The 22,449-nt window shown below is 40.7% G+C and overlaps 1 protein-coding gene across 4 annotated transcripts in view; it reads left to right on the top strand.

The window, feature by feature from the left end:
* The first annotated feature begins 3,138 nt into the window (after positions 1 to 3,138).
* The window catches only part of RTTN (rotatin), a 167,880-nt gene continuing 148,569 nt past the window's right edge, over positions 3,139 to 22,449 (top strand). For 3 of the 4 annotated variants that reach the window (XM_081252869.1, XM_081252871.1, XM_081252868.1), the window contains exons 1-10: positions 3,139 to 3,362; positions 3,703 to 3,890; positions 4,748 to 4,925; positions 6,806 to 6,895; positions 8,980 to 9,073; positions 10,433 to 10,547; positions 11,508 to 11,658; positions 14,721 to 14,886; positions 17,424 to 17,605; positions 20,093 to 20,208. In XM_081252869.1, the coding sequence (XP_081108995.1) occupies positions 3,332 to 3,362; positions 3,703 to 3,890; positions 4,748 to 4,925; positions 6,806 to 6,895; positions 8,980 to 9,073; positions 10,433 to 10,547; positions 11,508 to 11,658; positions 14,721 to 14,886; positions 17,424 to 17,605; positions 20,093 to 20,208 (1,311 nt within the window). In that variant the 5' untranslated portion in view covers positions 3,139 to 3,331. The remainder of the gene's footprint in view (positions 3,363 to 3,702; positions 3,891 to 4,747; positions 4,926 to 6,805; positions 6,896 to 8,979; positions 9,074 to 10,432; positions 10,548 to 11,507; positions 11,659 to 14,720; positions 14,887 to 17,423; positions 17,606 to 20,092; positions 20,209 to 22,449) is intronic. The other variant, XM_081252870.1, reaches the window with a different exon arrangement.

The raw sequence follows: 22,449 nt of genomic DNA, 5'->3' as shown, positions 1-22,449 counted from the left end.
TTGTGCTCTATGCAATACTTTGGTTATACAGCTCTGAGCCAGATATTTCAAGTGAGTCAAAGTATCAGGAATAAAGTATATGAAAGACTCAGGCTCACCACCGGCAGACCTACTGTACATAACCCCAAGTGTTAAAATTCATGTCCAAATTGTGAGGAGAGCAAAACTGCATGTCTCTTCGAGAAAACAAAATTAAGCATTTCTTTTTCTCCTAGAATAAATCACCATAGATAGTAGTCATATGAGTTCTTAGAAGGGCAACTGAATATTTCCTGTGTAAATATCTTCATCTAATCTGAATGATCTGATATAGCAGACTGAGGCAATGGCTGATTTCTGGGTATGACTGTAAGGTTGAAGAACAATTGAGAATTAAGTGGATCTCGGGAGTAGTTAGTAGAATTTGACCTGTGCTCTGGGTCCACATGTGGTTCTCCATAACGTTGCAAGGCTTGTGCTGATAAGCAGACCTCAACACAGAAGATCTTCATCCTTCACCCCTTTCCTGATCCACATATGTACTGCCAGTTGAATGACTGCCATTTACCATCATGTAAAATTCGACGTGTATTTATTTTGTTTGCACTCAAATAAATATAACAAAAACTGTTGTGAGTATACATAGAAAATTACAAAGATACATACACATACAGTTCTCCATACATCTATGCAGATACCTATTGTCCATTTTTTTCAAGTACTTGGGCATCATTTAAAATATTTGACCTTGAAGTTCAAAATTACAAAAGCCCTAGCTGTTGACTGGGATATAAAAAAGTAGACATTAATAACTAAAGTATATGCAACAAAGACAGCAACCACCCTTCTAAATCTTGGGTGAAATAGGAAATATCAAAACAGTAGTTTCAGGATGGTTGAGAATAATAACAGAATATTATAAATCTGAATTCATGATATATGATTGATGATTTTCTTAGGTGCAGATTCATGGACTTAAAATTCACTATAACTAAATAAGAATAAAAGTAAAGCAACAAAACCTTAACCTCAAGAAGTTAGAAAAGGAATGGTAAAACAAGCCTAAGGAAGGAAGGAAGGAGAAAGTAACTGATATTAAATAAAAGTACAGTTAATACATTAGAATATATATATATTTTTGGCATGTGGGATCTTTGTTACCTGACGAGGGATCGAACCCTTGCCCTTACAGTGGAAGCACAGAGTCCTAACCACTGGGCCACCAGGGAAGTCCCTATGTATGTTTTTTTTTAACAGTAGAATTAATAAATTGAAGGTTGATATTTTCAGGAAAAAATTGGCAAATCAATACTTAGTCTAATAGGAAAATGATGGATAACTGTTTTGCTTTGAATGTAATAAGCAGGACTTAATGATTTTTGTCTAATTAAAAAGCAATATATGCTCAACAATAAGTTAGAATACAAAAGCAATGTAAACTATATCATTTCATAGTTTGATCCCCCATTTTACTTACAAAATGGCTGCTTTAAATTATTTTTCTCCCACAGTATCATCACCCCATACCCACTGACATCCTCAGTTTATTATCACCTAAGACTGTTCAACTTAGAAATATCATTGAAAAATTATTTCTCTTATTCCTCTGAACTGTTTTGTGCCTTTTGACCTTGACATTTCAAATCTACAGCTAAATCCTTCATACCTGTAGAACTACAGATACTTCTCAGCTGGTATAAGTGCCTCCATATTTCCATTTTTTGGTCCATTTGGGACACTTATGCATCAGGAACTATTGTCCTAGGGTTGAGCAAGGCAGCCACTGTTACACTCTTGGCCAGGCAGGCTTAGGTATGTGCTGTCAGAGTCTTGGTTAAATATCCACAGTCTCTTTCTTCCCCCGTCTGATTTCTTTCAGGTTTCTCCCATTAGCCACAGTCAGCTGGATGCCTGAGGGCCAGGGAGCCTGGGTGGTGTAGCCTTTTCCTGTGTACAAGTCAGTTACCTGCAGAGGCTGGCAGAGAGGGGAGGAGCCACTGGAGGGCCACATGGAGAATAACCAGCATGCTAGCTGCCCCTTCCCCGTCTTCTCTTCCTCCCAGAGGTAATCTGGCCGCACAGACTTTCTCATTTTCCCTGACTTTGACAGACTCACTCTGAATTCTTGCCTTTGCATGTACTGTTTTCTTTGGCAGAAATTCCCTTACTCCATTTCTTTGCCTGGCAAACAAACTCCTACTTATCCCTCAAGCTCCAGCTCAAATGTCACCACTCTTTTACCTACACAATTGTAGAGGCAGCAAAGTCCGAACAATGGGACAAAGAAGCATAAGGTCGGGTCCTCAATCAGCCACTTACTAGCTGACGTGGGCCAGGTACTTCTTTGATTTTACGTAGTCCCCCACTCCCTTTTTTTTTTTTTTTTGCTAAATAGGAATGGGAATTGCTGCCTTGAAATCCTTTCTCCAGGGATGAAAAAAATCCGTGAGATAAAATGTTCTCTAAAATGCAAATCACTTTACAAATTTAGTTTTGTTGTGGTTGCTCTTACCATTGCTTAGATTTTTTCTATTAGTTCAGACCAATCACAGTGCAAAAGGCAACTTTAGTGGCATTCAAATACGAATTCAAATTCCTACTCACCCCCTTTTCTTTCTACAGCCCCCTTTTTCTCTCCTGTTCAGTTATTCCCCCCCCCCCCCAACCCCGCCGCCGCTCTCATTTCTTTTTCGGCTTGTTTACTCTAAACCCAGGTATCCAAGGTCATTGCATGATTGTGCAGGTGCATCTCACAGTTAAAGAGGTTAAGTCATTTAGTAACGGCAGGGAGGTAGGGGTGGAACGGGGTGGGTCATCCTAACAAAACGCTGCACTCTAAGTTGTAAAGTTCTGGGAGCTGAGAATTCAGACTGGCAGGGTCATAAACGAACCACTCTCAGAGGGAGGGTGCAGGGCCGACTTGGGCTTCTGCGCGAGCCTCCGCAGCCCGCGCCACAGCCCGCCCTTGGTCGCCGGAACCCCAGGCAGGCGGGAGCGGTGGCGGGTCCGGAATTCCGGAGGAGAGCACGAACTGGCGAAGACTACAACTCCCGAAGTGCACGGCGGCCAAAACGCGTTCTATCCCTGCTTGACTCCTCATTCTTTCCAGTTCTTACGACGGAGTCCGCTGTCTAGGAACTGCATAGTAGTCACTATAGCGAGACTGTAAGCTTCTCTGTTGGCGCGGGGACCGGAACAGCTCACGGAATGCCTCTCACTCTTTGGGTCCTTCGCTCAGGCGTTGAGGAACTCGCTTTCGGACCGGCCGGGTTTCTAGGGGGACAGTAATTGTGGTCGGACGCTGTGGCGCGGCAGTTTAATTCTCCGGCGGCGGCTGGTTGAGCGGGACGAGATGGTCCTGACGGGGCTCATCAGGAAACTGGGTAACAGTCTGAGTTGCCCCTCGCCCGGGTCGCCCACCCGTCGTGGCCACTTGCTGAGAATGGCTGTGTCACGTTGCCGAGGCCGGGCCACCCCGCCACGGCTTCCTGTCTCGTCCGGGCTTCGGCAGGGCAGCCCCCGGGGGCCCACCTCGGACTTTGTGTAAACTCCGCAGTTCGCGTCGTGAATGCACCAGCGTCCTGCATGTGGAAAAAACTGGTTTCTTTATTTCCTTCTTCACCCCGCTCCCGCTCCCAGCGTAGATAACGAAGTTTTAGGGTAAACTCCCTGTGGGCGTCTCTTTGGATTCGGGAAATAGCTCTGTGCTGTCTTCTTTGACAGGTCATCAGCTGGCCGAGATCAGGGCACGCGCTCTCAAGAATATTCTCTGCAAGATTGAGCACAGTTTAATCTGCTGTGCTGATCTGGTTCAGGAGAGGCTCCTTTTTCTCCATTTGCTGGAATGGTTCAATTTCCCGTCCGTTCCAATGAAAGAAGAGGTTCTGAGTCTGTTGAACAGATTGGTTAAGGTAGGATCATTTTGAAATAAAATAATCAAACAAGTGAGTATTTCGTAGTCATTTAATTGTAGCATTTGTTGAACATTTAAATTATTAATTTTTTAAAAAACAGCTGTGAATGTTGAATTTTAATTCATTTGGGTATATAATGCTGCATCCTCCTTTTCTCTTATTTGTGTTGTTGAATCTCACATTGTCTCTGCTGTGTTCTGAAGTAACACAGTTTCTGTCTCAGGTATGTTCTGATTTGGGGGAATCGTCTTTGGAGGTTAATACTTATTCTGTTTTCCCTTATGGTTCTGTTATTTACATGTAAAAATGAGATGTCTTTGTATAAAAGAGAACACATTTAAAGATGAAGTTATAGACCATGATACTAAGCAGCACAAGTATGTTACATTGTTTTTCCCGTATCTGTTTTTCAGATTTATGTTTCTCAGTCTGTCTTGAGAGTAGTTAGTTGTCAGGGTCAAATATCAAAGTGGCAGGTTTAACTTTTCCAACCTGTAACTCACTATGCAGTTGTAGGGGATACTAATTACTTTGGCGTCCTTTGAGTGATTGGAGGTAGAAGAGGATACAGTGAGTGTCAGTGAAGAGAAGTAATCAATTTAATAAATAAAAGTAGGAATGGATAGTGTGCATTTCTAGTGTTCAGTGTCTGGGCTTTTCTCTCATAAGTGTTATTAAATGTTTTACGTATGTCTCTGTAAATCTACATCTTATGTACATCACCGCAAAAATTATGTTTTAAAAAGGAACATCTGGTATACCAAAAATAATGTCATGTTTTGATTGCTGTAAAATAAAGTCTAGAGATTTTGATATTTATAGTTGTTCTCAAGACACTCCTTTTCTTATTTCAGTATCCCCCAGCAGTCCAGCATTTGGTTGACCTTGGTGCAGTCGAATTCTTATCTAAACTTCGTCCTAATGTGGAGCCGAATCTACAGGCTGAAATTGATGGCATTCTGGATGGACTTTTTATTCTTCCTTCAGAAGTTCCTGACCTATATTCTGCGTCTTACCAAACCAGTCAAACTGGTAACTCTTTGGAATCATTCTGATGAAATCAATCAGTCAATCAATCTGTTAAAATATAATATATTGGTTCTAATGGTTAATTCTAAGGAAAAGGAACCTTAGATTAAAAAAACAAACAATCCTCCTCCTCTCCCCCCTGCAACTCTTATTTTTCTTATGTTAACTTACATGAATTTGATCTTAATTCCCCTCCTCTAATGTTACAGAGAGGAGGATACTTGTGTGTTTTTGTTTTGGTCAAGGGGCATAAAAGATGAAGTGACTTTCTTTTTGTGAGACTAGTTTGACAGATTATTTTTATAGCAATAACAACAGATTTTCATTGAGCACTCATTACTATGTGCCAGACGTTGTTTTATATATTCTATACTTGCATTTTGGGGCTGTGTTCTTCATATAGGGAGGATGTCTGCCCTGTTCATGATTTTGTTACGGGGTCCAATCAAAATGAGCTACACATGGTATACTGGCTAAAATCAGAGTCAAAGAGACATGGATTTAAGTCCCACTTCTGCCACTAGTTGGGTGACCTTGGCTAAGGTACTTAATCCCTCTAGGCTTTAGTTTTTTCATCCAAAAATTGGTACAATAAGCAAGAACATCTTATAAGATTTTTTTTTTTTTGTGGTACGCGGGCCTCTCACTGTTGTGGCCTCTCCCATTGTGGAGCACAGGCTCCAGACACGCAGGCTCAGCGGCCATGGCTCACAGGCCCAGCCGCTTCGCGGCATGTGGGATCTTCCCGGACCGGAGCACGAACCCATGTCCCCTGCATCGGCAGGCGGACTCTCAACCAGTGTGCCACCGGGGAAGCCCCTATAAGATTTTTGTGAGGATTAAGTGAGGCAATATCTGGACGGTGCTCAGCATAGGGCCCTGCGTATGTTAAGCACAGAATCCTTGTCTGCTACTGTTACTTGTTATCATTTGATGTCCAGTATAGTGCCTTGCTCATGGAAAGCATTTAAATTGATTTGAAGGAAAGAAAATGCTCTTGAAATTTATATGATTGAGTAGTAAAAGTATAAAAAACTGTGTTTTTGCTCATTTAATCTGTTAGACCCTATTCTTCTCTATGCCAGTGCTGTACTGCCACTGCTGTGACCCTCGGTCCTGCTGTTAACAAGAACAACAGTAGCAGCTGCCGTTTACTGAGTTCTTGTGTGATTGTGGTTTTTAACAGTGTATTTTACAGTTTCTGTCTAAGCTATAACAAATAAAGTAGAATCTTAAATCATGAATTTTCAACCTAGTTCCTTGCAGGTGAGTTTAGAGGTATGGTCTAGGGCTAATTTTTAGTTTTCTGTATTAACATTAGAACTACTGGCATGAAAACTTCAAACAGAAAATTACAAAATTTGGATTTAGCCTTTTCTTCATTCTCAATCTCATCACAACTGAAGTGATAAATATGTAATCATGTATGATAGAGGATCGTCAGAGTTATTGAAAGATAGTGTCTGACTCTTGCTTTTGACAACTTTTTCTTAAAAAAACATGAAAATTGAAGTGATCAGGAAATATGTAGAGTAAGGGAGAGGAGAGAGATGGACTAAGAAGCTGAGATGAACAGTTCTTGAATAAATACCTTGTAACAGATTCTTTATGTACATTGTGGATGTTTTCATTCTAAGAAATAATTGTAGTTACATAACAGTAAAAGAGAGAGGAAAAAACCCCCTCAATTCGAAATTGACTCGGCATCCACATTTTTTTCCTCTTTAGGAGGACAGATTATTCAGAGAACCGTAACTGGATTATTTTTCTAGTTTTTAAAGTGATTCAAAAACTTAAGATAAACCATTTATATTTGAAAAGAGCAAGTTTCTCTTTCAGCAAATAATGCATCAGTAACACAGTAATATATATTTTCTTTTCAGAATTGCCACAGCAACCTGAAATCTTAACGGGATATTTTCCTCAAGACAAAAGTACTTTCCAGCAGATGGAAGTACCTCTGAGACCTATGGGTGTGTATCTACAGGGACGTAGGTCCTGTCTACCTGGGAAATTGGAAATTAATGTACTTTGCCTTATTGTTGTGAAGACATATTGTGGTCAGACTTAAATGTTTAAACACCAAACTGAATGTTTGTTCCCTCAAGTTAGATTAGGATATAGAGTCTAAATGGTGAAACTGTATGTTATTCTAAGTGCCTTTGACCAGCTCTCTAGGCAGTGGTAACGGTGGCCATGGTACTTGGTGCTTATCGAGCCAGGAGTCTTTGTCAAGAGCTGAGCTGTGCACTGTACATGCCGCCTCATTAATTCTCCAGATCACTAAGCGGTACTGTCGACCCAGTGACTCAAGCCAGAGGCTCAGGGTCAAATTTGTTTCCTCATTTATCTTTACTCCAACATTCAGTTGACTGAAGAGTTCTGATTTAGAGCTTCTCTCAGGAATCTCATCCAGGTCTTTTTGCATCTGGTCTCTGGTCGGTCATATGCCGCCTCCTCAAAGAGACCTTCCCGAGGACTCTAGCCAGAGATCACTTATTATCTACATTTGCTTTTCTTCCTATATGTATTTATTATATTATGTATTCATTTACTTCCTGTTTGTCTCCCTCATTATAAACTTAATGACAGCTGCAAATACTGCTTTACCTGTGTGGGTGTGGGGAACAGTGCCAGAAATGGATTAGGCACTCAGTATGCATTTCTTGAATGAATGAATGAATCTTCTTGGAGTCCCAGTGAGGTTGATATTATTATTAACCCCATCTTACTGGTGAGAACACTGGGGCTTAGAAAGGATAAAACCTTTGTACCAGGTGACACAGTTAGGGCTTGGTTAAGTGAGCATGTACTTCACATCTTACTGCCTGCATAGTTGAAATAAGGCTGCTTCCAAGAATATATATGCGGACGTCAAGCATCCAATTTAACTCAGTTTGGAGGCCCTCTGTTATAAAAAACGATTTCGTAGAAACTCTCAGGTTGAGTACAGCATAAGAAAGAACAGAAAACTTGTTCAGCTGTTAAAATACTTTACCTTTCCTTTCTGGAAAAGTTTTGTTAGGCTTATAGGGAGCTTTGGTTTTGACATGGTAGTTCTTTGTGTTTGTGGCTGAGAGGCTTAACTGAGTGACAACTGAGAGACATCTGAAGGGAGGTATCTGAAGGGAGTGTCTCCAGGGCTGGGCATCATGGGTATTTGAGTGAAGCGGTTGAAACATTCAGGAAGATTGAGATGGTAACATGTTTCTATGTGAGTTGCAGTTTGTGGATTGATGGTGTGGCTTATTTTGGGTACATCTTTATGTGTGCAGTATGAGCCTGTCCTTCCCTTCACCCACCTCTTGTTTTTCCCTTAGAAAGTAAACACTGCTTTTGTGTTAGCACTTTTGAAGGAAGCAACTGCTATGTTTGAGAATTTAATAATACTATTATCTGAATTTAACAATTCCATGCTCTTTCAGAGCATTTGGCAGAAAGACTACTGGCCATTTGGAAGGGCTTATGTGTTGCCACCTTAACCTGTACACTGTGTGTTTAAAAATAATTTGAAGGAAGGTAGTATAAAATTGCATTTGGCTTCTCGGATTTCTTTTAATCTTGTCTGAGCACTGATATTTGATCTTTAATCTTATGGTCTTCAAGTCATCTTCAAAGAGGTTTCAATGTCTAACACGATTTAGGATATTTGAACATGACTAATTAAATATAGTATATGATTACGTTTATATCGTTTTTAATTTCTATAGTTAGAGATCTCCAAATGCCAGTTCCTTTTTTGTTTATGTTCTATGTTCTGGTTAGCCACATGGTGAAATAGAAAATTTAATTGATGCTCTAAATGTCATTCAGTATTGGTTTGTGTTTAATACCCTTCTAATAATAATATGTGAGTTCTGTTTAAGTTATGAAAAGAGAGCTCTGCTATTTATTCTGTGAGGGAACAAATTTGCAGCTGATCTTTTTGGTATATTTTAGGGTACTGTAAGCTGTGACTTTATTTGAGGACTTGTTTTAAAGGTGAAGCCTTATTCTGAACATTGTGAGTCTGTCAGCATTGTCTCCTTTGATGCCTTAAGTTTTGCTCTTCCATTAGCAGCAAATCCGACCGTGAAGTGTTTGAAGTTTTCTACCTTCCCTTGGCTCCCCCTGACCACAGCTGATAGGCATGTTCTCTCCTCTAATGAAAGGTATGGTACCTGATGTATTTCAGGTGTTTTGGCTTTTGGTATTGATATTTATAACCATGAAGTCTGAGAGTTGTTACTGTACATTTTCATCAGGAAAAAAGATACTGAGTGGCTGTGATAGGTAGCAATGGGAATATATGAATGAGTTTCATTATTTCAAAAAACAAGCCAGAAAATTCCTGTTTGCCTTTAATCAGGCTTCACATCAAGTTTCTTTTTTGTGCTTAGAATCCTGTGCACTCCTTGGTGATATGAGTCATCTCTTATTGACCAGATTGCCTGGCCATTGCTTAGACCCTTGGTGAACAAAAACGGAGAAATTAAACGTAAATGCAGTCTTTTTAGTAGACAATGTATTTCAAAACATGGACTCTGTTAGGAGAAGGTTGGGGACCACTGATCTGATCTGATGTATTGGATTTTATTTGGTCATCACCCCGAAAAGTAGATCGCCAATATCTAGAAGTTTGGAGACCGTTTTAATGTCTAGTTTCACTTTTTGCTGAAACGTAATTTCAGTGAATGCCACATCAAATGAGTTGTCTGCCTTTTTTTGGTGAGAATCTGAAAAATAAAGACCAACTTCTAGAGTTAGGGCCCAATACAGGGGGATGCTATTAAATGACTTTGGATGATGGCCCTTTTTACTGATGGGCATCAGTAAATTCTCTTGGAATAACATACTGAAGAGGTAGTGTGCACACGGGGATGGGGCAGGGGTGGCGTTGATCTGTCACTTCTGAGTCGGTCGCTAAGGAAGGAGGAGGTATGGTCTCTAGTGGGCGCCTGTGGGTGGTGAACTGTGGGTGGACTGGAGCTGGGCTGAGAGCAGGTTTGGTTTCTTGGGGTGAGAGGTGAACGACTGTGACATCCCTAGGAGGGCACATATTGTCAGAGAAGTTGAGAGGTGTCCTCTCCATGAGATGAGAGGAGTACCAGCTTCATTCCTCTCGAGCAGGGAAGAGCAGTAAGGAATCTAATTCCTGGAATTTAACTCTGTACTTACTAGATCTCCTCTGTCTTATTTCCTGATTCATTCAGCAGATTTCATTGATCTCATTTCATGGCATTGTGATAGTCTTTGGGTATACAGTGGTGGACACTGTGTAGTCCCTGCTCTTGAGGAGGGTCTAGTGGGGCTACGAAGTCAACAGGCAGTTACCGTAGCACAGGTTATGGGCACATGAAAGAGCACACCTACCCCAGGGTTGTTCATTGATTAGGGAGGAGATTTGGGAAGGCTTCCCAGGGCAAGATGTCTTGGCTGAGACCTGAAGGATTGTGAATAGGTTACCTAGAATCTGGTATAGGTAAATTCTTTTTAAAAATAAATAATACTGTATTTTGTATATTTTGTAGCTCTTTAAGAAGTAGTAACCACACTTTAATCTGGAACACCTGTGAACTGTTGAAAGATGTTATCATGCAAGATTTTCCTGCTGAGATTTTCCTTCAAAGGCCAAAAATTGTTCAGGTGCGTTTCCTCTGTAATAGTTTTAGATTTTGAAACAGGGAAGTTTTTGCAGTGAAACACATTTTGCAAAGTAGGAGTCCTTGGGAAGCAAATTTGCCCTACCATATTTAAATAATGAAGTATTTGGTTCTTTAGACCACTTACTCTCTAACTTACTTAGATAGTGGTTGTTCTCCTGTTAGGAAGTAGTCTCATTTGACACATGCAGTCCAGTTTGACGACCTTGAACTTACCATTTATGGATCACTTGGGGAGACTAGACCTGGGAAACTGAGGTTGGGCAGCAGTGACCAGTCTTAATAGTTAGAATTGCATCACTTTGGGTATCTAGGCGTTTAAGGCACGGTGCTGGATACTGTGGAAATATGGCAGAGGTGAGCAATGTAGGTGGATTCTTTGCAGTGCAGTTTATTGCATACGTGTATAGTAGAGAGACTGGGATCCCGGGCTGGGATTGTGGTGTATCCACGGCATCTGGTAAGGCTTGGTACCCTTGCTCTGCAATCACGGGGCTGAGATGGGTGCTGGTGAATGGCAGCTATGACTTCATACTGTCCCAGCTATGAGTGATAGCAGAGGGAAAGCTGTAAATTATCAAAACATGTGAAATGATTCAGCTGTTGGAGATGTAAGAGGCTTCTTGTGGTTTTTAAAAAGTACTGTGTAACTTAATGTCCTGAATGGGGAATAATTCCTGTGTTCTTCACGATAGGTACTCAACTAACAGTTCAGATATGAGAAACGCTGACTGTTGTATTTAAATTTTATCTTACTTTGACCCATCTTCCTGCATTATGCCAAGTCATTTTTGCCCTTTTCTGTTTCTTATGCTTTATAAATATTTGCACCTTATCTTAATTCCTTTGACTGTTCATTTAACCTCACTTAAGCTCCACATCCTTCTTTGAAAGTCGAGCACTTTGTTCCCTTGATCATTTTCATAGCTCTTCTTTATTTCAGAGCCTTTTATCTCTGTTGAAACTGGCCTTTGGAGGAGATGGAAAACATCGCCTGGCATTGCAGTCAGTGTCCTGCTTGCAGCAGCTGTGCACGTATTTAAGAAACAGACTTAACTTTCACCGAGATCCAAGTTTTTTCTCTAGTAAACAAGGTATTTATGTTTATATATTCCTTGGTCACTGGTGGTTTTTGTAGATTCTTCCAAGAACTCCCCATTATATTTACTGTCAGGGTTATTATGTATACATTTTCACAACATAAATTCCCCATTCCTGAATGTAATCAAATTATAATCTTTGAAAACAAACCGTACGAATGACAGAAGCACTCATGATCCCATCCTCTTTTTTTTGATAAGAGACATTTGCAAGGTGTTTTTCTCCCACGTATGCTGAGTGTTGTTGGGAGCCAAGGACCAGGATTCTGAGTCCAGCTATTCACGTGGGACTTCGGGCATTTTAGCAAGTTATGTGTTGTGTTAAGAAATTGTTTGGTTTGAAAAATACCTATTTGTATTTTATGAAAACTATTTTTATGCAACTTGTGATGTAGGCAGATATAGGATAGCAGTGCCAGACTTGTCAGGGAAAAAGCACCACCTAATGGCCAAATAGGGTACTAGGCTGGCCTTGTCAAACTAGCATTTACAATTTAGGATTTCTGTGCACTTATGTAATACAATATATATTGAAAGTCGAATATTAAATTACAGTGGTTTGTCATCATGCTTCATAGTTAAGCCCTATTTTGTTGAGAGTTTCACTGATCCTGTGCTACTTGAATATTTATCCTTTATGTTAGCTTTATTATAGACCTCAGGGGGCATGGGGTTTCCTCATTAACATTCTTGAGAGCTTGTGGGTACCCCATATTTCATCAGAAAAAGAGTTATAATGTGGGTAAAAATAGTGGATAAATCAGAAGACTTATTCGTGTATTAAATAAATATTTATTTATCACCTACTCTGTGCCAACCGATACTCTAAGGGGTATAACACTGAACAAAACAGATAAGGTCCCCACCTTTATGAGCTTGTATTGTAGAAGGTTGGGACAGGTAGTAAACAAACAAGTTTTTAGATATGAAGTGCTCAAAGGGAATAAGAAGAGTGATGTGGCAGAATGTGACTGGGGATGTGGCTTTCTCGGGTAGGATGGTCAGGGAAGGTATCTGACAGGAGGCAAGCTGAAGTGTGAGAAGGAACCTCCGCTTGAAGAGCGGCAGGAAGAGTACTCCAGGAAGGTCGGAGGCCTCAGCCCTGAGGGCCACACGCTTGAGGAACGAAAATCAGGCTGGTGTGAGTGGAGCGTAGTAAGCGGGCTGGGGGTACAGAGAGGGGAATGGGGTGAGGTCAGAGAGGTGGCCTGGGCCCAGGGTGCAATGGCACTGGCAGACCTTTGTAAGGATTTGATCAGTATATTCGCAGTATTGTGCGACCCCCACCATCATCTGTTTCCAAACCTTTGTCATCATCCTAAGTGGAAGCTCTGTAACCATTAAGCGGCTCTCCCCATTTCCCCTTCCCTCTGCAGCCCCCGGTAATCTCTCGTCTATTTTCTGTCTAGGTCCCTAGACAGAGAGCGGGATTGTACAGTATTCATCTGGCTTATCTCACTTAGCGTAATGTTTTCAAAGTTCACCTATGTTGTAGCACGTGTCAGAACTTCATTTTTACGGCCGAATGGCATTCCACTGTGTGTACACACCACATTGTATTTATGTATTCATCTGTTGGTAGGCGTGGGGCTTGTTCCCACCTTTTGACTGTTACGAGTGATGCTGCGGTGAATGCTGGCGTATCTGTTCGAGCCTCTGCTTTCGATTCTTTACGTGTTTACCAGAGCAGAACTGCTGGGCCATACGTTGATTCTACGTTTAGCTTTCTGAGGGACCGCCAAACGTGTCCCACGGCGGCTGCACCGTTTGACATTCCCACCAGCAGCGTATGAGGCTTCCAGTTTCACCACAGCCTCGCCCAAACTTGTTTCTTTTTCTTTCTTTCTTTTTTGTTAACTGTAATCCTCCTAGTAGGTATGAGGTGGTATCTCGTGATTTTGATTTGCATTTCCATAATGACTAGTGACTCTCTAGTGACTTTTCACGTGTTTACTGGCCATTCGTATATCTTTGGAGAAATGTCTATTAAAGTTTTTTGCCCATTGTTAAATTGGGATGGTTGACTTCTTGTTTTTCACTGTTGAGTTTTGGGAGTTATTTATATATCCTGGATACTAAATCCTTATCAGGTATATGATTTGCAGATATTTTCTCCCATTCTGTAGGTTGTTACTTTCTTTGTTTTTTTTTTTTGAAGATCTATTTATTATTTACTTTATTTATTTTTGGGTGCGTTGGGTCTTCGTCAAGGCACTCGGGATCTTTGTTGAGGCATGCGGGATCTTTTGTTGTGGCACACAGGCTTCCCTTTAGTTGTCACGTGCAGGTTTTCTCTCCTCTAGCAGTGGTGTGCAGGTTTTCTCTCTCTAGCAGTGGTACATGGGCTCCAGGGCCCGTGGGCTCTGTAGTTTATGGCACGCAGGCTCTCTAGTTGAGGTGCACAAGCTCAGTAGTTGTGGCGTGTGGGCTTAGTTGCCCCACGGCATGTGGGATCTTAGCTCCTGGACTAGGGGTTGAACCTGCGTCCCCTGCATTATAAGGCAGATTCTTTACCACTGGGCCACCAGGGAAGTCTCGGTTGTTACTTTCTTGTTAATGTCCTTTGATGTATGAAAGTTTTAAATTTCGTTGAAGTCCAATTTATCTCTGTTTTCTTTGGTTGTTTGTGTTTTTGGTGTCATATCTAAAAATTCATTGCCAAATCCAAGGTCATGAGGATCCACCCCTATGTTTTCCGCTAAGAGCTTTACAGTTTTAACTCATATTTAGGTTGTCAATCCATTTTGAGTTAATTTTTGCACAAGGTTTGAGGTAGGGTCTCTGGGACGGTTTTAAGTGGGAGGGTGCATGATTCGGTCTCTAATGTTGTAAGTGAACAGTGTTGGCTAAAAGGTTCCGTGTAGTCAGGTCAATTAGACATGAACCTAAATGTGCTAAGGGAGTACTGCAGAAAAGGTTGACTTTTACTTTTACCTCATAGAAGCATTTCTACTATCTTAATTTTGTTAATTTTTTTCCTGAAGAATGACAAGAACTACATAATCAGTAATCTGTCTCTACCAAGGAATAATTTTATTCTTTTTTTTCTCCCCCAGATACAGTTTCCCAAAATTCTTCTCTGTCTTATTGTCATGAAGCAAGAGTCACTCATCATTCCCAGAATCCTTCTCCAGGAAGCAGCAGCCCTCGGCCTTCTGTGGTGGGACGCACAGGCCAGCGACCCAGAGGAGACGGCCAGGACTGGGACGCCGCGTCTTCCAGGTGACTGTAGGAAAGCCAGGTTAACTTGTGTGTGTGTTTCAGTTTTAGAGGGAGATTGTTGTTTTGCTCTTTCGTCTTTTCTTTTGAAACATTAACACAGGTATTGGCCTTGTGTTAAACCGGTGACTTTCATACTTTTTTGACCATGACCCCCAGTAAGAAATAAGTATTATACTGCAACTCGGTACTCAGTACACAGACATATACTCTGTGTATGTGTGCGTGTGCATCTGTGTGTGTCCACTGAAACAAAATGTTCACAAAATTGTTCTCTCATTCTGTGTTACACAGTGCATTTCTATTTCATAAAAAAAATGGTGATTCTGACCCACTGAATTGTTTTTAGCAGCCACAAGTGGAGTGTGATCTAGTTTAAAAGCATAGTTTTAAATGCTAGATACTTTTTGATAACATTTTAAGCCCACTTTTGTAAGTTTAATCATAATTTAGATGCATTGGTGTTTACTATTAAAGGGAATGATTGGAGAATCTATAAAACAAAGTCCCCTTCAAGGTGCACAGTTACGGTATTTTATTTGTTGGTGTAAAGAAAGATATTTATATATATAGTTTTCTTAAAGGCATTGGCATGGTATTTGTGTGTTACCTCATTAGGCTACAAGCATCTTAAAACCTCTTTTTAAAAAAATTTATTTATTTTATTTTTATTTATTTTTGGCTGTGTTGGGTCTTCGTTGCTGTGCGTGGGCTTTCTCTAGTTGCAGTGAGCAGGGGCTACTTTTTTTTTTTTTTATTAGTTTCTGCTTTATAACAAAGTGAATCAGTCATACATATACAACTGTTCCCACATCCCTTCCCTCCTGTGTCTCCCTCCCTCCCACCCTGCCCATCCCACCCCTCCAGGCGGTCACAAAGCACTGAGCCGATCTCCCTGTGCTATGTGGCTGCTTCCCACTATCTATCTACCTTACGTTTGGTACTGTATATATGTCCATGCCTCTCTTTCGCTTTGAGGGACTACTTTTTGTTGTGGTGTGTGGGCTTCTCGTCGTGGTGGCTTCTGTTGTTCTGGAGCACGGGCTCTAGGTGCGTGGGCTTCAGTAGTTGTGGCACACGAACTCAGCAGTTGTGGCGCACAGGCTTTATTGCTCCGCGGCATGTGGGATCTTCCCGGACCAGGGCTGGAACCCGTTTCCCCTGCGTTGGCAGGCGGATTCTTAACCACTGCGCCACCAGAGAAGTTCTTAAAAAGCTCTTTTTAAGTCTTTTCTTCAGTGTCATTCTGCTAAGTGCTCAGTGAGACCAGCACTTGTCTGTTGGCTTGATTTTTCTCTTGTGACGTGGCTACTGCTGCTCCAGGCTAACACTGACTCAGGCTTGCTGCATGTTTGGTGTTACGTTAAGTGCTTCATGTGCTTTGCCTCCCGTGGTAGTCCTCATAACAGTCCTATAATAGAATTGGTATTATTATTATCATCATTTTATAGAAAAGCCTGAGGTTTGGAGAGGCTGGGAGCCAAGCCCCAGTTTATACAGCTGGTGAAGAGCGGGGCAGGGGTGTGGGCAGGGCAGGGGTGTGGACGGGGCAGGGGTGTGAGCAGTATATGGTCCGGGAGCCTGTGCTCCTCGTCCTTACGGGGTGGCTGGTGTCGATCAGGTGTGGTTTTTCCCTTTACCTCATTCTCTGAGCTATATCTAGTGTGCTACGTGCTTGTAGATGTTCACTCCTGAGTGAACGTCCTCCTGGGCCCTTTCAGAGTTTGAGAGAAGCCCAGCTCATTTCCATATTTTGGGATGCTTGGCTTATTGGAATAGAAGAAATGACAAAATGTATTAAAATTTGGGAGTTTTACATGTTCAGTAGTGTTAGTGCATCTCTGTGATTCAGCTTCAATTGTGGATAACATCAAAAGTCAACATTTTGAGGTGCTCTATAAATGTGAAGTTCAAGCCTTTCTATAGCACTTTTATCCCCACCCCACTCGTTTACACCCAAGGTAAAATTTTTTTATAAAGTAAGCCAAGAAGGGATGTTCTATTTTGGGGTACATTTTCAAAATCATATGATGTTGACTGTACTAAATAAAGTAATCCATTTCTCATCATGTTTTTCTGGCATTTTCTAGAATTCTTCAGTTGCTAACATTGGCTTACTTAGAACATTTGGTGAAAATCACAGAAAATCTAGGAAACCATACGAACTATTTAGTTTTGCCTTTATAAGTTACAGAAGAACTTTGCTATGAATCTGTTTGCTTTCCTTTAGAAATGGATGGGTTATCAGTTTTCATGTTGATTGCTGCTATAGGAATGTTGACACGTTTGGAGAACATCAGTTTGAAAAGCAACATAAAAAAAGCATTCTTGGTTTCACTTACAATTTTGAGTCATCTTTATGGAATTTAATCTCATAAATTTGTCAAGGTTTCTGTAAATCTGACCAGAATTGTTTCATGGAGCAATATAATTGTGCACGGTATGAGTCTCCGAATATGCCAGGCAGCAGCTATGCAGTAAATCTGTTTGGGGGCTGTTTCCATACTCAAGGTTTATTGTTATCCTTGTCTACTTTACAGTGGAAGTAGTAGTCATGCTCATGTCAACTCAAGGGTCTCCCTCCCTTCCCCTTTGGACATGGTGCACCTGGACCTGCCAGAGCTGGAGGCTGAGGACACGCTAGAGCTGCGATTTCAGCAGCTGAGCCTGCCCCAGCTCTGCGTCTCCATCCTGGAGTCTGCCGTTCCTCTCTTAAGAACAGGTTGGTTGTCCTTGAAGTCAGAGTTCCTTTTGTATACTTGGTGTTGTTTTGTCTATTTTCTAGGACTCTAATTTTTCTCATTTTTGCTTTCTGTCTGTCTTAGGACCTTTAAAATCTGGATTTACTTACCTTTTTTTGGGGTACAGATTCCTAAGAACTTAGTAAGGTCTTTATTATGTCTTAATTAAACGTGGGTGCCATGGAGCACTGTTCAGATAGAGTATCGCCTTCCATTTCTGGCCTTTTATTGCACAGACTTCTATTTGTGTGTGGCTATTTTGAAGGTAAGCACTGAAAAAACAATGCAACTGGAGTAAGTTAGAGAAGATGGACTGGCATAAATAGACCAGAATAAAACACTCTGGCTTTTGCTCTTTAGACATTTTTTGAGTTGCTTTCAGTTGTTCACTCCTCCTACTCAGTTTTTTTTTTTTTTTTTTTTTTTTTTTTGCGGTACGCGGGCCTCTCACTGCTGTGGCCTCTCCCGTTGAGGAGCACAGGCTCCGGACGCACAGGCCCAGTGGACATGGCTCACGGACCCAGCCGCTCCGCGGCATGTGGGATCTTCCCAGACCGGGGCACGAACCCGTATCCCCTGCATCGGCAGGTGGACTCTCAACCACTGCGCCACCAGGGAAGCCCTCCTACTCAGTTTTTACTTGAGCTATGAAACATGTTAAAAACCATAACAAACCCAACACTGGATTTGTACCTTTGCAGTAATTTCTTTTTCTTAAAAAACAAAACAAAACTCAGAAAACCCAAACGTTCTGGAGTTACATTTTCTCTCAGATGTGCTGGGTAAGTTTGCAAAGATGTACTGCAGTAGATACACTGGGATGTAGTTGTGATTCTAGTGGAGAGTGATGAGAAGGATAACAATATGGCCGATGTCCAAGAGAGTCTAGTAATCAAACAGGTTACCACGCATTGAGTACCTGCTGTGCTCGGCCCCCGGATGTGGTCTTGTGCACATCATTCTGTGCACGCCTCGCATCAACCCATTTTATACATCCCTTAGTGGTAATTACTGCTTTTCTCCCTGTTTTACAATGAGGAAGCTGAGGTTTAGAGTGCTTTAGAAACTTATCCGAAGTCAAATAGTGAAGAACAGAGGCTTGAACTACAGTTCTGGGACCAGAGTCCATGCATTTTGCAAGGTAAAGAAAGGTTTGGAATAAATAATGATTTTTATTCTCTAAATATATGCATTTTAAGTAGTTGATAAACTTGTCAAAATATAAATACAAGATAAACAGGTTTTGCTTTTTTTTGTTTATACTGGCTGAGTAAAAAATCTGTCCCATGCTGATGGTTCTTTAAGTCCTATGGCTATTTTTTGCCTGCTTGGAAGTGATAGGGAGGAAGGCAGGAGGTAGGTGTATATTTGGGAACATTAACAATTTTTTTTATTCTGAAGAAAACTCTATACCTTAACTTCTCACTGACTGAAGAACTCTGCTTCCAGGAGTGAGGAATACATATTCATTCATGTCCTAATAATGTGACACGAAGGAAGATCTGAACTTTGGCATCATCAAGTGTATATGTTTGTGTGCATGGTATACTGAGGAGAACAGTTTTAGATTTAATGATTTTGCATTTAACCTTTCCTTAATTTGCTGTAAAAAGTCAGATTGATAATTATAGAGCTGTATCATGGTACATAAAATTTTCTAAATGTTCTCTTGCCCTTTTGTGGAAAATTATTGCATAATTTGCATTTGTGCAGTGTCGTAAGAGATTTCAAAGAGAAGTTGCTCCAGCTGTTCTCCTGAAACAACTAATCTAGACCCTTATGATCTGGTAGTTTGTTTTACTTTTATTCATTAGAAATTGACCTTTGGTATGTGGGACAGGAAAGTCTTGATTGAACATTCACCTTACTTAGAATTATGGGTGGCGGAATTCCTTTGTTACTCTGTTTCTGTGGAGGAAGGAGGTTGCTCAGGTGGGTGTGACTCTGACAGCACAGTTTCCTCCGGAATGTTTTTAGACTTCAAGGTGAGTGTAGGTTTCCCAGGCAACTCCTGTGTAGGAAACTACTAATTCATGACAAGGCTTAAGCCTTCTAGTCCTAAGTGGGAAATTTATTAGACTGCATCTTCTCAACTAAACCTGCGCTTTGTCACCTATTACACGTAACATGGATGGTCTCTGAATCTGAAAAGTTATTTTAATCTGTTTCACAGTGCTTTTAGTTAGATTTTGGTTATACTCTTCCTGAGTATCTTTCCCACTTACGAGCACATTGGATTTTTTGTAGTTAAATAGTGTTCTGATCGAAACAGAAGTCTAATGGTGATTGTATATTGTGACTTCCCTATTCGTCTCTTTTAAACAATTCTAAAAACATCAGAAAATAAAAATAAAGAGAGAATAGGAATTTGGGGGCATTAGCTAACCAGAAGATTGAGCAATATGATATTCAGCTTTATTTGAATTAACTTTGTTTTTCTTCTCTCTCTCTCTTATTTGTATTCCTAGGTAGTAGACAAATGATAATAAGAGTTCTGGAATTGCTTGCAGAGGATATGGTGCTTACTGGTGAAGCGATTTCAACAGATATCTGGGATGACAGCAGTCTTTTTGCTGTAGATATGGTGAGAATCAGGGTTTCCCTTGGGATGTGGGTAATAATATTAGTATTTTATTTTACCTTGGTCCTTTTAAGCTGGTTTCATTGTCTCATTAGTCTTTGAAAACTTTCTTTGTTTTAGACACAGTAGATCCCAGGCTTATTTTGCGCATAGTCTGGAATAGGCCATTTCTCCAGAGATTCTGGTTACCTTTAATGGGGGAAATGTATATCAAGACCAAAAACGGGCCATTAGGGCTGCTTGTAGTTATGGTGATATCATTCTTTCCCTTCAGTAATAGAACTAGGAAATCTGTATTTAAAAAAAACTCATGCATTCAGACTGCTACTTCTGAGTTTACACTTGTATTTCTTTGCTTGGACTTTATTGCCCTTCATAGATTCTTAGCAACATCAACATAATTGCTTATTAGTTTTAACCTTCAGCATAAAGTAAGTAATTTCACAGTAGCAGTATTAGTATCACTGTGGTCAATAACTAATAAAGTTCAAGATTTTCTTGCAGTTCTTTTTGACTTAGACTAAATCTCACTAAGTACATAAAGTCAAAATTCTGTGCCTTAAAGTCACTCAAAAGAATTATTTTCTCTGTTACCAATTCAGTATACAGTTAGATTTTTGTTTCAATTTGTTTTCATCTTTGGGAATTGTTTTCTCTTCATAAAAATGTAACTCAGGGATGTCTCCCTGCCATCCTGTTTTCTAGTTTATTTTTTCCATTTTTATTTTAGTTTTTGCAAATGTAAGAAAATAAGTACATAGATTCTTATTCCCTCTCTCACATCTTACATAAAAGGTGGTATATCATGTACAGTTTCATACCTTGTTTTTACAACGTAAGAGTAAATCCTGTATAGTAATTAGACTTATTGTTGTGACCATTATGTATAGAAATATTGAATCACTATGTTGTGTAAGTCAGTTATTCTTCAAAAACAAGCAAAGAAACGAACTCAGAGAAAAAAAAGATCAGATTTGTGATTAACAGAGGTGGGAATTGGGGAGAGGGGGAATTGAATGAAGGTGATCAAAGGTACAGATTTCCAGTTTTAAGATGAATAAGTACTAGGATGTAATGCAGAACTGCTGTGTGTTATGTATGAAAGTTGCTAAGAGAGTAAATCCTGAGGGTCTCATCACAAGGAAAGGAAACTTTTTTTCTATCTCTCTAATGTTGTTTCTATATGAGATGATGGATGTTCACCAAACTTAATGTGGTCATCATTTCATGATGTATGTAAGTCAGATCATTAAGCTCTGCACTTTAAACTTACACAGTGCTATATGTCAACTATATCTCAATAAAACTGGGAGAGAAAAGAATGCATCCTGGATAGATGGATGGATGTAAATGTAGGCATGGAGATTATTCCACGTTCATACGTGGAGATCTTCATTCTTTATTACAGGCTGCGAGTGCTTCATTGTATGTTTATTCACTCAATAAACATGTTAATAGACATAATTGCTAACAAAAATTATGTGAAATGAGTAATGTGCATTTTTAAAAATTAAGTAATTATTTTTGCTGCGTTGGGTCTTCATTGCTGTGCACGGGCTTTCTCTAGTTGTGGCGAGCGGGGGCTACTCTTCGTTGCGGTGTGCAGGCTGCTCATTGCGGTGGCTTCTCGTTGCAGAGCATGGGCTCTAGGCGTGCGGGCTTCAGTAGTTGTGGCATGTGGGTTTCAGTAGTTGTGGTTTGCGGGCTCTAGAGCGCAGGCTCAGTAGTTGTGGCACACAGGCTTAGTTTCTCCGCGGCATGTGGGATCTTCCCGGACCAGGGCTTGAACCCGTGTCCCCTGCATTGGCAGGCGGATTCTTAACCACTGTGCCACCAGGGAAGCCCTCCCCCAATTTTTTTTCTCCCTTTTTTTTCTTTTGCGGTACGCGGGCCTCTCACCGCCGTGGCCTCTCCTGCTGCGGAGAACAGGCTCCGGACGCACAGGCTCAGCGGCCATGGCTCACGGGCCCAGCCGCTCTGCGGCATGTGGGATCTTCCCGGACCGGGGCACAAACCCGTGTCCCCTGCATCGGCAGGTGGACTCTCAACCACACCAATTTTTTTTATCTACACAAATCTTTTGAAAAGAAACACAACTGAAACATTTTACAGTAGGTGTAATATATTGTTTCAAGTCCTACAATTTATTTATAAAATAGGGATAATAGTTCTTATCTTAGTTTTTCGTTAGTCCTTAAGGTTATCACATTATTCTGTAGTACTTTTAGAACATTTTCACATATT

Source organism: Mesoplodon bidens (genome assembly GCF_964165515.1).
Source record: "Mesoplodon bidens genome assembly, chromosome: 13".
NCBI lineage: Eukaryota > Metazoa > Chordata > Mammalia > Artiodactyla > Ziphiidae > Mesoplodon > Mesoplodon bidens.
This window is presented reverse-complemented; position numbering and strand designations above follow the sequence as displayed.